Genomic DNA, 17,747 nt, shown 5'->3' with positions numbered 1-17,747 from the left:
GAATAGGGATTGCAGATCATAAATACTCTCTGATTTATTAGCTAACAACAAAGAGCATAAGCCCGGCCAAGGAGAGGGAGATTGTTTGACAGCATGTTGTCAAGGGGAGAAAAAGAGAGGAAAAACACACTCGTTCCCCTCGTTCTCACTCACAGACACTCTCTTAGCTAAATCTGACCAGGGATGTAGCCCAGCCCTATCTCTTGCAGCAGCGTAGGAGCAGATGTGTCTGCTCTCTTCTCAATGTGTGACAGACAGAAAAGATAAACAGAGAGAAAAGCAGAGAGGGAGAGAGGAAGAGACGGAGGGAGGGAGGTAAAGAGAGCAGGAGCTGGCACGGCACTGGCTAATTTATCTCGCTGAGAGACAGATTAAAGAGAGAGGAGAGTGAAACAAAGTTCCACTGGCTTAATCAGCGGACAGCCTGCTAGCAGAAGACATGATAAATCAGAGCAGGCTCAGTACAGGAGAAAGCCTTTGCTCTGGGAGGGAACGGGAGACATCCTCAGCCAAACAGCAGTATCTTTTACATGCACTGTTGTGAATAGCGGCTTGTGAACTCGCTACGTGCATACTTGCAATCGATACTCATTGCTATTGTTTGAGCAAATATTGTTATACAGTAGCCTTCTGCTGTTACTTTGCTCCGACACTGTTATTTTTAGTAGTGGGTGAGCAGCCCTGCTCGGTGGTGTTGTGTAAACAGGACAAAGGGACATGAAGGGCCTTAAGTTTCCCGTTGGTTTTTGTGTGCAGCCGTGCCTTTCTTTAGCTTCATGTCTGACAGGGGACTAACCTAAGGGCCTAACCCAGGAACAGGAAAAGGGGCTTAGATATCCCTGTGTCATTAGTTCACTACGGGGTCACAGCTGGGCCACTCAGAGCATGATTACACCCCTTGATTTATCTGCTTTGGAGCCCAAACACAGATAAATCTCCGAGCTCATCCCCGCCGTGGGATCCTCACTGTCTGATAAACGGCCCAAGCTGAATAAACAACCACCACCCCCCCACCCCCACAAACACCCAACCCCTCGTACATTATGAATAATTCATTCAGATTGCGAGCTCTGTTAAATGTGTATATTTTGTATCTTAAATGGCAAAGGTGCTCCTATGATCTCTATCCAATCCTCCATGCGTGTCTTTGATGGAATACTGGTGAGGCATAGGTTGGCGGACATTTTGTTTTGTAGTTGTAAACTTTATTTCCTCGCCCCGGCTGTCGTCCTCCAGCATTTTCACATAAATATACTTTATGCAAATATGTCGCGGGTTAGTCCGCACCGCAGCTCCCGTGTAGATATTGGCCTGTCTGCGACTTTATGACAAAGTTTAAAATCATTCATTACAGTGACCCCTGCGGTAAATTCACTTAGTGGAAAATTGCCCCAGCTCTCCTGTTTGGTGTGTAGATGTGATCACGAGTGCATTTTTAACTTAATTAATTGGCCGTTTCTGTTGACAAGAAATTTATGCAGTAATAATTTGCTCGAAATAGATGCAGAGCGCAGGAAATGAGATATCCATCAGGGCGCTTGTGTTCCGCCAGCTGCACCGCGGCTAATATGAAAGTATTTCAGGCTGCTCAGACCCTGCTGTTTGCGCAGTCAAGATTATATATACCCACGATCCATTGCCTGCCTCAGAGGCGCTCATGGAGGTCTATGATAACAAAGACTATGTGATTTATGGCCTGCTGTGAAAGCAGAACTTGATGAGATTAAACAATTTCATAGCACGAGTGTTTCTCAGAGGGCCCTCTGATTTGTGGCAGCAACGCCGACAGTAAATCAGGTTTATATATCTGAAAGCATGCTCAGCAAAGGAGTGCAATTACTGTTTAAGACAGCTACTTTTTATTTAATTTTTATCCCTGGTTTGTCTCTTTTATTCCTGGCCTGTCACATAGCCACTCACCTTCATAAGTCCTTCTGAGGGAAGGGTTGAAGAGGAGAGGAGGTGGGGAAGTCGAGGAGGCGAAGAGAGGACGGCACAGTGGCGTGGGCCCTCTGCTATCTCTCCTCCACAGCTTTTAGAGAAACAACAACAACAACAACCAGGGGACAACAGCGGCCACCAGCAGAACAACACGGGCATCCATAGAGCAGGGGGAAGCACTCCATTTTTAATGCATTGTTTGCCTGCTGCTCTGTCCCTGTCTGGGTAAATGGAGTAGGCAGAGTGTAATTAGAGAGCTGGGCTTTGCTCCGTGCCATAAAGATGACATGGTGTAATGATACAGCTTACAGGCCCGCAGAGGGTTCTGTCTCGCGACGGAGGATCTGGGTCGTTTGCCTGTGACTTATGATAGGTGTGGAAGATGACAGTGTTATCATTGCAATGTGGAACTCGGAGATGTGGATGGGGGAAATTTCTTTCGAAAGGTTGTCAGGGATTGGAGGCGAGCAGAGATGGATAGGGAGCGTATTAATCATTTGTGTTTACAGAATGTCATGTAGTATTTTCAAATGGAAATAAAGGGGAATGTAATTTTCAATAGCTTCATTATCATCATTATGTATGTTTTTACTGATCTTTGCATGCTAGAAGAATATGGTGTGTCAAACACAAACAAATAAGCCAATCGTTTTTTTTATTCCACTCAACATTTGGCTCTGAGTTGAGGTCAGAGTTGTTACATTTCAATATCTGTGTTGCATTTACATCATACAAGTGTGCATGTGTGCTAATCAACAAATCAATTTGTGTTTGTGTGAATGTAGTGAGCATGTAAGTACATGTGCATCAGTGTTTCATGCATTCAAATAATGTAAAAGGGTGTGTGTGAGAGCTTTTTAATGTGAGTGCATGCACACATGCAAATCTGTGTGTTTTGAAGTTGTGGTTAAATGTTCCACGGGTGTGTGTGCAAGCGTGTGTGTGTCTGTGTCCTTGGGTGAAGATGTGAGTTGTGCATCTGTCTGCATCATCCCATATCTTCGGAGAAAACATCAAGAGATCTCATTATTTCGACATATCTCAGGTTTTTTTTTTTTTTTCCTCCTCTTTTTTCTTCCCGTATGCCTTGAGTCAAAATTAGTTTTCATTCCTTCTGTGATCTTACTGACTGAAGCCGGCTCAAAGTAAAGAAAATCGCAGTCTTCGTAGCGGAGGCTGAGTCAAACACACACTTCACACAGCCGCAGTCTGAGTTAAGCATTGCTAAGTAACCTTCACATTTCACTCGTGTGAAGAGCTAATTTCCTTTAAGTTCACATGTCACTTTTTGTGGCTCTTTCTGTGGGTCCTCTTCAAATGTCTCTCGGCGTCTAATTGCATAGGAAACATTCTAGACAAGCCAGTGTGACAGGCCCGCTCCCCGAGTCTTCAATTATTAAACATCCTACACTCTAGAAAACAGCCCTGACGTTAGCTACAGCCCCTAATCAGAACAGAAAGCCTCATGATATGTCACACTCCTTAGTTGCTGTGGTTTTGTGTACGTGTGTGTGTGTGTTTGTGTGTGTGTGTGTGTGTGTGTGTGTTTGTGTGTGTGCAGGAAAGATGAAAATATTTCTCTTTGCACCAGTTAAATAAGGCAAAACTCTGACAAAGATGATTTCTGTCACAGGTAGATCAGACATTCACATCTTCCCTTTTTTCCTCCTGTTTTGGAGATAAAAGAAATTGTTTGTACTTATGAAAATATATGAAACAATCGGTTATGTTTTGTGTAAAAAGTTTGAAAAAGACACTTAATCATTGTTTTAACTAATATATACAACATTATGCGATTTTGTTTTTGTCTTTGGAACTTTGTAGCTTCAGAATCCGAAGGAAAGGTCATGCTAATCCAAAATAAGAAACAGCCTCGAGCTAATTGTGCTGCATACCTGTAATGTAGGCTTACGTTCCCTCTTTAAATTACCTGTACTTATTCTGCGAGACACTCAAAGTAAAGGTCGAATGACTTTTTAAATTTCAACCTCAAAACAAATACAGCCTTATTACCATGTATGAGTCATCGCTATGGATGATTAACGTCCAGCAGCACTCAACCTTTGCCTGTCTGACACTTAGCCGTACACAAAACGGCAATGTTCACTGTTGCCGGTCCGCTCTCCGTGTGCCCCGTGCCCCAAGCGAAAACATCGGAACAGTTGCTCTTGTGATCAGTGATCATATGATACATTTACTCAGAGCAAGTTCATTGGAGTAGAACTGGTAAATCATTAAACACACGCTCGGCAGTCGTCCTGCTGAGCAAAAAGACTGCTGTACTACCCACAAGTGCAGGCACCATTACATCAACTGTTCTTCCCCCTTGCCATTACCTAAGAAAACAGAATTAATGCTTTTCATGCGCATGGCGGCAATTTAAAACACGTTATAATCTTTTATCTGCTCCCCTAAGCCGGCATCATTAAGGTCACGTATTAAAAAAAGAAACATTTGAATGACTTAACCACTGTTGTACCTTTCACCGTGTCACATGTGATTGTTGCAAATATAAAAGCATCGAAATATAATATTTTATTTATTGGTACACCTTCATGTTGGGCTTGTGTTTGAAAGCAGTTGCACAGAAGTCGTGTGTGGGGTAGATCCAGTCTCTGGTAGTAAATTAGAGCATCTCTCATTTCATCATTGCCATTACATGCTGTAAGACGCTGCAAGCTGCTGCTGCTTATTCTTTTTTTATTTTTTTTTCTATTGTTTATTTCTGAAAGTGTTGTATTGTTCGTAACCCCTAACTTCAGAAGTATGACACATGGATCATAAAAAATTCCATCTAGTGAAGAAATAAACGTGTCATGCCAGCATTAAATGTTGACTCAAATAAGTTCACAAGTTGTGTCTCCTCTGATCTCTAACATGATCAGAAAGCAGCACCAGTTTACAGAGACAAGATGTGAAAAAAAGTTCCATGCACAGACACAAAAGAAATATTTTGATATAGACCCAAAGAGAAAACATATCAAAAGACATTTTTATACATGTCTTTTGCAAGCACAAAAAGCAGAAATGGTGTCAAGAGAAAACAAAACAGAAGGCTTGTTTCTTCCAACAATTGCTTTAAGCTACAAAAATCTCCTTGAGTCCCTAGCCTCCCCTCAATGTCAGCCACCCCCCCTCCCCTCCCCCTCGCCCTCCCTCTCTCCCTCTCCTCTTCGTTTCTCTCTTTTCCCCTTTTCCCTCTCCAAGGCAGGACAGGGCCCTCTTTGCACCCTGATAGGTTGCGGGCTGATGCTTAGCAACAACATTCCTGTGCCCTAAGTAGCAGTAAGCCTCTGGCTGAACTCTTTGATGTGGCTGTCAGGCCACATTTATTTCCTTTTAGCACTTTGTCTACTTGTCCAGATGTATAAGGAGATAAAAAGGGCTGGTGTTTACACTGGTCTCCCTCTGTAGCGCGGCTGTAATTAGATTGTATTGCTGGTCAGTCTTGAGGAGGGAGGTGAGGTGAGGCGAGGCAGGAACCACCTGTGTCAGGGATGAGCCGGTTCAGGATGAGACCCCCGAGCCAGAGGGAAGCAGCGTGTGTAACAGAATATTTACCTTGTGTACTTTTGTACATAACTCCGTGGCAGCCGACATCATAATCACATTCTAGCGATATCTTTCTAGATCAGTTGATGTCAGCGTAATGTTCGGTAATATAACACCCATCGAGATTTGAAATCGACAGCCCAAGCTTGCAAAACTTTGTAAACTTTTTTGCATCTGAAAAACACCTCGATGTGCGTCAACCTTCCCCAACTTACTTTTCGGTATCTCATATTTTCAGGAACCCCACTGTGGAGGTGGTTTTGTGCTCCATGTGGCTCTCTTTGTGTTTTCATTTATTTATTTTTTTAGCTCTCCTTGTCTTTCCATCCCTCCCCTGTCTCCCTCACTTCCTGCGCCCCTCTCTCGTGGTGATATGTTGGAAGTAATAATCACTATTGCCTCTGGGTTTATCAGCATTTATTCGCATAACAACACAGAAAAAGGGAGAAGACAGACAGCATTGGTGTGATGTATTATCCAGTACGGGAATCATCTTTCATAATGACATCCAACAGAGCTTCCTCTCTCTGCCACCACCCTTTTCTCTCCCTCACACACAGACACACACATACACACACACTTTCTTCATTTCTCTCTCCCTATTTCCACTCCCCTCTGTCCACCCTTTATTATCACAGAATCCATGGTGCTCCCCAGCCTGTAAATTTGTGCCGCATTATCATAAGCTGTGGTGATAACTCACATTGCACAGAGACAATAATGATGTGAACACTCAGCATATGCCCCGGGCCCAGCAAATTAAAACAATGCTCAGCTTGATGAGCAGACTAATCTGGACAGCAGAGAGACTGAGAGAGGGAGAGGGAGAGGAAGGAAAAGGGGGTCCAGGAGCATCTTAAATACACGACACAGCAGCACCTCCCTCTGTTCAGTGTAGGTACAGCTGAAGGAAACAAGGAGAGGGAGACAGGGAGAAAGAAAGGATACAGAAAAGGGGGGATTTTGGAGAGTAGGAGCATAGATGAAGCGCTTGTTTAGAAAACATGAAAGGGATATGATGTGTGAGACAAATGCTAGCTTTTATTTCTGTATCACACAATGTCATATTTCTGTTCAGCACCCGCAACAATGCATTATCTCATAATTATCTAGTAGTTAAAAGAAAGCTAAATGTCAATCATAAGAATGTCAATCTTTGGATTTTTATTAATTTTATTACACAGTCATGTAGCATTCTTTGTTTATTGAAACATCTTAGTTTTAACGACATCACGCAGGTCTGCAAACACTGTCTATATAGCCTGTTTGTATTGAAATGTATAATATATATATATTAAAGTAATCTCAGTCATCAATCTTTCAGAGCTCCTTAAAGCAAGAACAAAAGAGACATTTCTCCCTCATTTATTCCACACTCTCTCCTCATAAGCATTGCTTCTTTCTTCTCCTCTGGACAGGCCATTGACTAAAGTGAAAGAGTGCAGATGTGGAGGGGTACGGAGGAGCGTCTGAGAGGAGAAAAGGGAGGATCAGGACATGGGAAAGCTGGCTGATTGATGTTCTGTGGGTGGGGTAAAACGCTTGTGCTGGATAGGACGGGAAGTGACAACCACAGATGTTGAATGGGTTGAGTGTTTGATCAGCAGGCATGATGCTGAGGAGGTGAAGCGGTGGTGTCATGCATAGCACGGGGGGACCGGGTGGGTGGTGATACTGAAAGCGAGGTGACTGACGTCCCATAGGACCAAAACCAGCCGAAGGCTTTATCCAGCTAACCTCAGCAATCCTCCCTCTCCTTCTTCTCCTCCAACGCCCACCTAACATAGTCTGTGGGTGGTGCTGTTAATAATGTGGCAACTAGGAAGATTAATTGTGAGCAAGCAGCGGGATTAGGAGGGGCTTTTTGGGGGCCAGGCAGGCCAGAAGAGGCCCCAAGCTTGTGATCTTTCAAGCAGGCCAGGAAATGAGGCAAGCAGGGGCGCAACTCCACTGTGGCTAAGAAGAGCATGGAGGTAGATCAAATAGAGGAGGCCCACAATTCTTGTCTTAATGCCTGATTTGCTCTGTTAGCTCATAATAATTGTCATAGACAGACTGTGTTCATACTAGACATCCAATATCAATTATACCCCCAAAACCAAATGTGGTGTGCTCTGTCAAAATCAGTTGGTTGTCACAACAGCTCATTTCTAGATAAATGTGGATTTATGTCAACAAATTGATTTTGGGTTATGTTAGAGTTTTGTTTGATTTTAAATAAACAGAGTCCTGGCTTTCAGAATATAAAACTCTTATTGGCAACTTGAGACGATAAATTCAGTTTTGAAGCTTGTAAAGGCATGATGACAAGCTAGCAGCAAAACACATTTCAACCGCACCCTGGTCCTACGAAGCGCCTCTCTCCCTGCCTCCCTCTATGAGTCCTTGAAATTATGAATAAAAGATTTAGGCAGGGTCTGGGACAGTGGGTTTTCATGTAAATTCAAATAAATAAAGTCTTGGCTTTCAGAATATTAAAACCTCTTAAAACACAATGTGCTAATTCTAAGCAGCTTAGCATTGCGCATCAAAATATAATGTTAAATGTTTAAACTTTTGTCAATATGGACCTGCTACACATAGTTAGCTCAGTTAGATTCTCCACCATGAGCTCCAAAGAATAGTTTTTCCATTTTCTTGGCATGATAAACAAGAGAGACAAACAATTGGTGACTCCCTACCTTTGATGCAGTCATAAATGTCCATTCCTTGATTTAATATTTATGTTTCTTTAGACGTTAACAGTCTACCGATCCAAAGACTCAAAAGGATTTTCATGAAAGTTGTGAATATGGTCATATGAGGTCCATTGTAAAGTGTGTTTGCTAACTAATTCGTCAAACAGACCGCAGTTCTTCTGACATAAACAGTATTTTCACGTCTTCCTGCAAAGTGTTGTTGGGTATGTTTGTTTTTGTCACCTTGTGGGACACAACATACAAGTGTCCCCAAGCTTTTTTGTATATTATGCAATCTGGGACAGCATCCAGAGTACAGCATGCGCTCCCACTTTGGAGGATCAATGGGCTCTGTCATGTATCTTGCGGCCACCGTACTGCAAACTTGAAGGCTTTTTTCTCAAAATCATTGCTCGGTTATAGTCGTTAAGTAACATGACGAATTTACCTAATATTCGGAGTACAAAAACAATACTAATATCACGGGAAATCTTAGAATAGCGTCTTTCTAACAAAGTATAAAAATGTGTTTTATGGACATTAATTCATTTTCTGAAACTACTGTTCCTGTTGGGGGTTGCAGGGGGGCTGGAGCCTATCCCAGCTGACATTGGGCAAGAGGCAGGGTACACACTGGTCGGGTTGCCAGACTATCACAGGGCTGAGACAGAGAGACAGACAACCATTCACACTCACATTCACACCTATGGGCACCAATTAACCTGGGAGGAAGCCGGAGTACCCAGAGATAACCCAAGCTTACACACCAGTAACCAAGAACCCTCTTGCTGTGAAGCAACAATGGTAACCACTATACCACTGTGCCGCCTTGTATGGTCAGTGTGACTGGAAATGATAGAGCAAGTTTGGCAAAATGAAAAAAAATTGGACAATAAAGAGACTGTTTTGTCGACAGGATGTGTGGTGGTAGTTGTGGTTCAGAATTTCTCTGGCCCATTCTGATATCCGTCTTGCTGGTGCTGCAGCTATAAACAACTGATTATTTATCCTCCAATGGGAGGTGTCGGTTTTTACCGAGCACAGTATGTTCTTATTTGAAGTTGTTTTACTTCTTGTATTACACATTCCATACGCGTACAGCGTACAAGCGGGGAGTGATCTGTGATATTTCTAAACAGGTTTCAGCCACTCTAGAGGCAGCAGGTCTGCTGTCAAAACAATATTTCTATTCCAAGCTGTTTCTTTCAAAAGCACGGTCCACCAGCATATATGTAGTGAGGTCTCAAAATAGGCTTATTTTGCCATTTTTTTCTCTTTGGTGTAATGTGACACACATGCCGGCCAGACCTTAATGCCTTTCAGAGATGCTATCTGAAAGCACATTATGTGATCGTTTTCAATTCACAGTGCTCTCTTTGCCCATGAAGAATATGGTTCCATTTAACAGTGCAGACCATTCCATTTCTCAAGGTTATGCATGGGCATGTAGAGGAACAACAATAAAAGTGGGAAAAATGCAGCTCCAAACCATCTCTAATATGTATTTGTCAGTTGAGTCTCTTGCTATGATTAAAGACCCAGTGAATTCCTTCCTGCAGGAAAGGAAAGTATTTCTGCAAAGGCATCGGATATCGCTGTGTCATGATAAACTGCCTGCTCCACTAGCTAAAAGGCTATGGGAAGGAAGAGGATGTTTTGGACCTTGAAAGTGCACGAAAGAACAACAACAACACAAGAAACTCTTGACCTGTTTGGGAACACGCTCTGAGATTCAGGCCTCTGTTTTCTCTTTGTCTTAAAGCAGCATTTGTCACACTTGTTTAGTCTGAACCTCTGCTCACAATCGATAGCTCATTCTAGTCTCGCAGGCAGGAATCTATGCACATATTTACCTCACATTTCAATTATGTGACATTAAATAAGGCAGCTAGTTAAAGATTTCCTCTCCTAAAACCAGTGCTCGGAGGTCATTTCGTGTCATTTGTCTGACCACCCCTCACATAACCACGCTACATTTGGCTGTTCAGAGTGAGTGACGTCTACCCTTTAGTTGACCACTGCAGGAGGTCATGGCTGAGTGAAGGTTAAGACCTCTTCTCCCTAACCAGGTCGTAGATCAGACCATCAAAGACAGGAGTGAAGCTCCACAGCACGGGAGAAGTAATAAAACATGGCCTGTCACATTATGTCATAAAACAGGAGCAGTGTTTCCAACATTTCCTGTACCAGTCCCAAAAGATTTATGACAGTCATATTCAGCTACAGAGATCCTTTCCCCTTTTTTTCTTTTAAATATTCATCCTATTTGTATTTCTCCCTTTCCTAGCTGTCTAATGAAGCTGGGTCTGAGAGTCACCCACTGCCCTACACTCCTTTGCCTCGAGGATCCAGAGATGCCAAGAACCACAAAGGTAGGAAAAAACAAAAGACCTTTGGACTTCATAACCTTTTCAGTTAGGTGCTTTGTACTTCCATCTGTATAGATATTCTTCAAAGTAAGCAGGAAGAAGCACAATATGTTATCATACATTCAATCAAAACCCAGGCCCACAGGTTATGTAAATATAAGTCATAACCTTATCGGCTGCATAGAGTGGGAATCTATTGACCTTGAGACTGAGTTGAAGTTATGTTATCTATTCTTATTGATCTCATCTCATCTCATCTGTGTGATGTTTTGATAGTGGGAATAAATCTGAGTAATCTAGGTTAACTCTGATCTGAATGTATGCGTGGGAGCACACAGCACATATACGAGATGAAGCATCCTTGATCTGTTGATACTAGACATTGATTAGGCCTCATATTGACCTGGTGTAGTCAGTTGATGTAATTCTGTAGCAACTCCTTAACATCAAACACCGCAGGCTAGGAAGAATGCATCGCTTTAATTAAAAAGACACAATGTTCTAAATTAATTGTGCAGGTCACCTCCTGTGTTCGTAGTAAATGGCTGTGGCAGTCCATTTTTATTATACTTTACATATAAATTTGATTGCACAAAAAAAAATTTTTTTACTCAAACTTTGATCCTCAGACTTGTATCAGTCCATACATAGCAATTAGTGTCCTTGAACTACCTAAATACCTTTAACTGGATATCTCAAGAATTAATATGATGAAGATAATTTCAAACCATCATCACCACACTGTAAAAGTAGCATTGAAACCATAAACAAAAGATTAAAGACATGAAACACTTTATATGTTCCTGAAAGGTACATTATTTTAACATATGTTCTTGCAAAAATATTAAAGTGGAAACGGACAGCTTTTCAACTTTTCCCTCCATGATGTTCCCAAGTGGTATTATTAGTGGTGTCACTGTTGCAAAGGCAGAGTTACTTAGGTTGCTCCACTGTTCGCCATTTTAGCTACTCGCCCCCAAAGATCCTACATTAATACAGTTGGTAACTGGAGATAGGTACTGATACCTACCGGAGAAAACAAAAGCGCTGTCGATGCACCAATTTATCCGCTGAACATTTCTATCGGATAATATCCGCCTTGTTGACTGTCATCGGCCTGTCGGGGAATAAGATGACATTCACCAATGCCAGTGGTTGAAGTTTTTCTGTTGTGTCACATCAATTTGGTGCAGGCTAAAAATCAGGAATTTAGGTTAATGGCGTCCCGTCCTCCCACAGAAAATATAAAACATGGGATGAATGAGGCGCCGTCGGGACGAAAGTATGCATTTTTAATTTCTCCTAGCTATTTGGGACCAGTAGGACCCGAGAAGTATAAAAAAAACTCAACATTGTCAGCAATAAGTAAGTCCCAATGTCCTTAAACGAAACCATAATAAAGCCCCAATGTCCTCAAATGAAAACTTTCTAATTAACAGTGTGTTACTGTAGCTTGTCACCGTTGCCAAAATTGGCCAAATGTGTTGCCATACCAAACTAACTACAAACATTATTAACCATAAATAAACAAGTTTCAACCATAAAATGTGATCAAGTTTTACCTTGTCCACTTTCGTGTCGGGATCGGCTGCAGACTGACTTGGCAGAGATGGCTGCCATCTTGTTTTTACATGGATTAGTGTAAACAAACAAGGATAACAGATCTAAGTTAAGTACAATGAAGTATAAGGTTAAGTAACCCCAAAATGTGATGTCCTCATACAAGGACACAGGGTCTCAGGAGGTTAAGTAGGTTTTGTCCAGCGGGAATTACTTAACATCTCGACTCTGCATTTAACGTCCTGAATGTGCAGTTTACAGTTAATCAGGCTGTAGTTAAAGTGAGTTGTGGCAGCCCGAATGGATTGGGCTCAAAATGCTTTGGTACACGTACTGAAGGTGTCTACCAACATTTTATCCAGAGTCAGGCTTTTCACAATGAGCCCCACTTTTCTCAGATCATTTGTTATTCCTGAGACATTCATCACTGTCTTTACAATCCAAAACGCTTCTGCAGTGTTGACCACCAGTATGGTAGCACAATAGGTCAACAGTGACCATCCCTACTCTGCCCCCTGTTTATGGTGCCAAGGACAGATCTGTGTCATAAAAGCGTGGACGGTGGCAGCTCTCACTGGATGTAAGGACATGAAGAGCCCCGTGCTTTGTCAAAATCAGACCTGGCTAAGAACAGTCCATTTAAAGGTGAGGGGATCTGACATGAAATATTTTCCCCTCCGTCTAAGATCTGAGCAGCAGTGACAGTCTCCATTTGTTATTTTTATGATGCAGCGCTGCAGTCTTAGATAACACAGCCCTCATCTTCGCCCTTCACCTCCTCTTCATGTCCCTGCCTCCAGCCCCTTCCCCAGCTCTTTGTTATGTTTTTTTTTACCTCCTTTTATTTACACTTCTTAAACATACTTGAGTTTTCTTGCGTTTTTCTGTGCTTTGGAGACGGTCACAGTAACTCCTCATTCAAAGAGAACAAAGCTGTGGCAAAGCATCGCTACAACAAACAACATTTTTCAGACAGTAATTCCAAACAACTGAGTTAAATTCAGGATGTAAACAAAAGGGGTGAAACAATATGCTGAGCTGTTTTATGTAGTTCAATGCAGAACTCTTGCTTCAATGTGGTAAATTAAACAATTTGCTACACGGTTTGCTCAAAATCTGTTGAAAAAGTGAGGTGGTGATATGTGTGTCCTGTTTGTGCTGTTGTATAAAGAGCTGCTTTTGTTTTGTGCTATAATAATGCTGAGAAACCACACTGAGTATATGAGATAAAGGGCTGTATTGAAAATATATTGAATTATGATATTTCACAGAATAAAACCATGAATTTGGTGCAGTATTTCTAAGTAAACATACAGTATGTGATCCTGACAGTAGTTTTTTTTGAAGGGTTAATGAAGTGGCCTTTTTAATGGGGGTACAAGGGAGGCTGTATAGTTTTATCTTGACTCCTGCAGTAGCAGGCGGATCAGCAGCACTTCTGACATCGCCCTGTCGGCTGCTCAGAGAGAACCTCCCTTTCCTCTTTTCAACCCTCCACACCTCCACCCCCCTCCACCATGTCACCTGTGTGGAAGCCCCAGAGCCTGGGTGCCAGAGGTAATTACAGCATCTAGGAGCTCCCAGAGGAGGGCAGCGCTGGCAGGTCACTGCCCAGGGAGAGAGGGGTGGAAACCAAGGACAGAACTCCAGGATAAGCTCCTGTCTTTGTTGGTGGGGGAGTCAACCTGGAGGAGACGGAGCAAAACAAGGCAGGGAGGGAGAGGAGGGAGGAAAGTGAAAGAGTTGCGGTAGCGAAAATCTAAATCAAGATTTCATAGACTAGATCTGACAAGAGATAGACAGAACAAGAGGGGAAGATGAAGGGGAGAGGAAAAGACCGGCGTTAAACAGTAAAAAGAAGACGTAAAAATGAGAGAGAGCCAGACAAAAGACAAAGTGAAGGAGGATGGTGGGGGCTCCAGTGTGTCTTGGTGAAGGCGTGACACAGAGTGGAGTGGAGTATATAGTCTGGCAGAGGGGCCTGAGGATCCTCCACTACTGTCACCTTGGCTCTAACTCTCAGTACTGGTCCAACTGTCAACTCAACTCTAAATCTAACAGTCCAAAATGGAGTCCCAGCCTAAAGTACTGTGTGTCTTCATGAAGACTACCCTACTATTAGGCCACAGCCAAACACATACTGTGTTCTTGTGCCTTACCATGATTATTTATCAGCTCAACATGCAAAACCATGTGCTGGGTTATTTATTACTGGCTTGTCATTTTCTTAGGGTGACACATTTTGAAGTGCAATTCACAAGTTTATTCCATAGATCTAATTATAACTGTGGTTCAAGAAAAGATGCTTCAGACTTGATTGATACATCCATGTACACGGCGGAGATTTTAATGAAATACCTTTCATTTGCTCTGTATATTTCAATAAATATGCCAGGCACTAGTAACCGTTTTTTCACAGGCATCAGATTAAATTTGAGTAGGCCATCCCTCAGCAGTGACAGCCATAAATGAAAGGGATATCTTTGTACAAGCAGAGTAAACAGACAAGGAAAAATGCCTGAAATCTGCCTTTACAGTATGAGCCCAGGGCCCTTTTAATCTTGCTGTTCTGGGCCTGCTTCCAGCTACTTTGTATGTATGTATCTTAAATGGTGCACAACTGTTATTAAAATCCCAGGAGAAAAGCAGCCTTCAAAGCAAAAAAAAAAAAGCTTTCTGATGACACCCATGGGGTGCCTCACATTTGTTTGGCGGCTCACTTTCATTACATGTCTGGGTGATCTGCACCACAACTCCGGCTACACACCCCCTCACTCCCTGAGCGCCCCCTGCCCCCCCAAAAATGGAGCAACGGGAACAGATCCAAACTAAGAGTAAACTGTTTTATAGTTGCTGCACAACAAATAAACAAACATCTGGAAGCATTCAGAGCGGCCCATTAGAAGGGCTCTGGGCTTTGCCAAAAAGGGGTAAATGATGAGGAATGGGCTGTCGAAAGGCTGGCGGAGACAGGGGAGAGGCCAGATGACGGAGCTGTGGGTGCTAAGCACTGCCTTTTAGAGCTCAGCTGGGCTCAGAGAGATCTACACCTGCTGCTATCTCCTCCTCCCCTTCCTTTCCTCCACCAGACATCTGGATGGGATACATGACTAATGGATGACTAAACTGCTAGTGTTGAAACTTAGCTGTTGTCATTATGAAGGGAAAGGTTGTTGGTTTGACTGATGACTTAATGTTCTTTGTGCAACGCTCTTAGTAAAACTAAAAGTGAGTTTGACGGCTTTAAAAAATGTTAATGTGCCAAAACAGATATACAGCTCCCTAATGTCGGTTTATTGTTGCTTGTTTAATAACCAGAGCTGATTATATTATTTATAACAGCACGGATCAGATGCTGTTGTGAATACAAATATTAACTTTTCATAAAGTCCTGTTATTTAAAGTGAACACATGTGCTACTGGTTACGGAATGTTTTGGTAAATTAATTGCTACATTACCTCATACATCTGTTTCTCTACTCCCGGGTTGTTTTTCGTGCTTATCTTGAGCGATTCTGTTTGATGTCACTCTGTACTTAGAATGAAACTCTCATCTTTCTGCTGATAATCTTCCCATTCTGGTTTGGACCGCCTTGGCATGTTCCCTGAGTATGGAAATGTCCTCTCTGGAACGCGGTGAGAAAAGACAGAGCACCTTTTGACGTTTCCCATTAGACACATGTACGTGCTCTGCAAGACATTTCACTCAGCCTCGTAATGATTATACCAGCAGGATCTGTCCCCTGATAAACATCACTCTTAAACACAAAGACTCGCACTGGCCCCCACACAACTAAAATGAGGCATATGGAAAGAACAAAGTCTAAGCTTTTCCTCCACACTGGTCCAGAGTGCTCTTTGAAGAGCTGCTCTCTGTAAACTTTTTACGATAAACTACAATGCTTGCGTTCAACATCAAGAAATGACAGATGATGAAATGTTTCATAGAGAATGATATATACAGATCTCACTGCCAGCTATACGCCATGAGCATGTGTTGAGTGAGTCTGTGCACCAAACTCTATGAGGTGAATTGACAAAGTAAAGACGTGGCCTTCTTCCCGGGTACAGAGATCATAAAAATGTTTCCCAAGCACTCGTCACGGCATGAAACTTTTATTTCTTTGCAATGTTTGCCAGTTTGTGAGATGATGAGGTGTCTAAGATTACTTTCTAATGACAGTGTAAGCTTTTCCTCCACACGGCCACAAAAATTAAAACCACAAAATATGCTCTTTATTTGTTTGAACGAACATACAAACTTGCCTGCACAGGCACTACTAAGACTTTTTTACTTAGATATAAAATACTGCACAGCGGTGGTGGAAAGTGCATTTACCTAAATGCTGTAATAAAAGCTACAGTCGGTAACTTTAAAAAATTACTTGTTTCGGAGCCGAGGAGTCTCTAACGCAGCTATCAATCATTCCAACCCGGGTCGCGAACTGCAGTAAAACTGTCAAACTAGTCAGCACTATCAAATATGAATCAAGATTCTGTTACAGCATGGTCTGTTTCTCACTTCAGATGTTTTCAGAAACATATTTTAGTCTACTGTTAAGCTGTAAAACGAGTTTGTGACCTAGCCACCATGTTTGAAACAATCGAACAGTACCAAGCACCACCCATCATCCAGACCAACTTTCTCCTTTTACAGCTAAACAGTACACTAAAATATGTTTCTGAAAACATCTGAGGTGAGGAATAGGCAATGCAATATAAAAACATAATTCATATTTAATCAAAGCTAGCTAGTTTGAAAATTTGAAGACAGTTCACAGAGCACTTGACTTGATTGACAGCTGCATTAGAGATTCCTCAACCCTGATTGGCTGTTGCTGTGGCACCGCGGTCTGATTTTAATGAATGCTGTTAGAGGCAGTAGAGAGAGGAGGAGGGACATGATTTTTTACACAGATTATCTGTCTCTTGTACTTCTTATAGAATATAACGAATATGATACAAAGTCATTTTCATAAAAGTTAGCAACTGTATCTTTAGGTACAGTTTATCCACCATCTTATACTTCTACTCCTCTACATTTCAGAGCAAAAACTGTGTTTTCTTTTTAGTCCACTACATTATTTACCAGCTTAATTTTCAAATTTTTGGGGTAAAGATTTTATAAAGCCAAACATGTGATCAACTTATTGAATATGAAGCATGGTTTTGGATCTAACTACCCAACAGTATGTGTATTAAGTATTTAAAACTAGCTTTGCTTTTACAATACTAAACTGCTGCTTACATGTTGATGCATCAGCAATAATACTCCAATAGGTTATATAAATAATGCAGTCCTCAGAATGCTGCCTGCCTGTATAATTATTACTCTACTTATGATACTTTAAGGACGTTTTGCTTAATAAGTAAAATTTTTCTTGCAGGACCTTTAGTTGTAATTCAGTCAGGAACACTTTAGTCAAGGAAAACTTGATTTCTATTTGCAGTATTATATTTGGCGGTATAGCTCTGTTCTGGGGCCTCTCTGCCTTACCTCAGGCCTACGCAGAAAGCCTCTTCCATGCGCCTATGTGGAAAGCCTTAAGGTAGAGAGAGAGCACATCTTTCTGCCCTTCCACGTGCATACGAGAAATGCCTGAGGCAGAGAGAGAGCACACCTCCCTGCCCTTCCATGCGCCTACAT

General features: G+C 42.1%; 1 protein-coding gene across 1 annotated transcript in view; it reads left to right on the top strand.

The window, feature by feature from the left end:
- Window positions 1-17,747, top strand: part of lrmda (leucine rich melanocyte differentiation associated) — a 262,057-nt gene that overhangs the window by 214,518 nt on the left and 29,792 nt on the right. The window contains exon 6 of the mRNA XM_050071930.1: window positions 10,459-10,543. Coding sequence (XP_049927887.1) covers window positions 10,459-10,543 — 85 coding nt within the window. The remainder of the gene's footprint in view (window positions 1-10,458; window positions 10,544-17,747) is intronic.

Source organism: Epinephelus moara, chromosome 19, assembly GCF_006386435.1.
Source record: "Epinephelus moara isolate mb chromosome 19, YSFRI_EMoa_1.0, whole genome shotgun sequence".
Lineage (NCBI taxonomy): Eukaryota > Metazoa > Chordata > Actinopteri > Perciformes > Serranidae > Epinephelus > Epinephelus moara.
The sequence above is the reverse complement of the archived record's forward strand: the minus strand, read 5'-3'. Positions and strand labels throughout refer to the sequence as shown.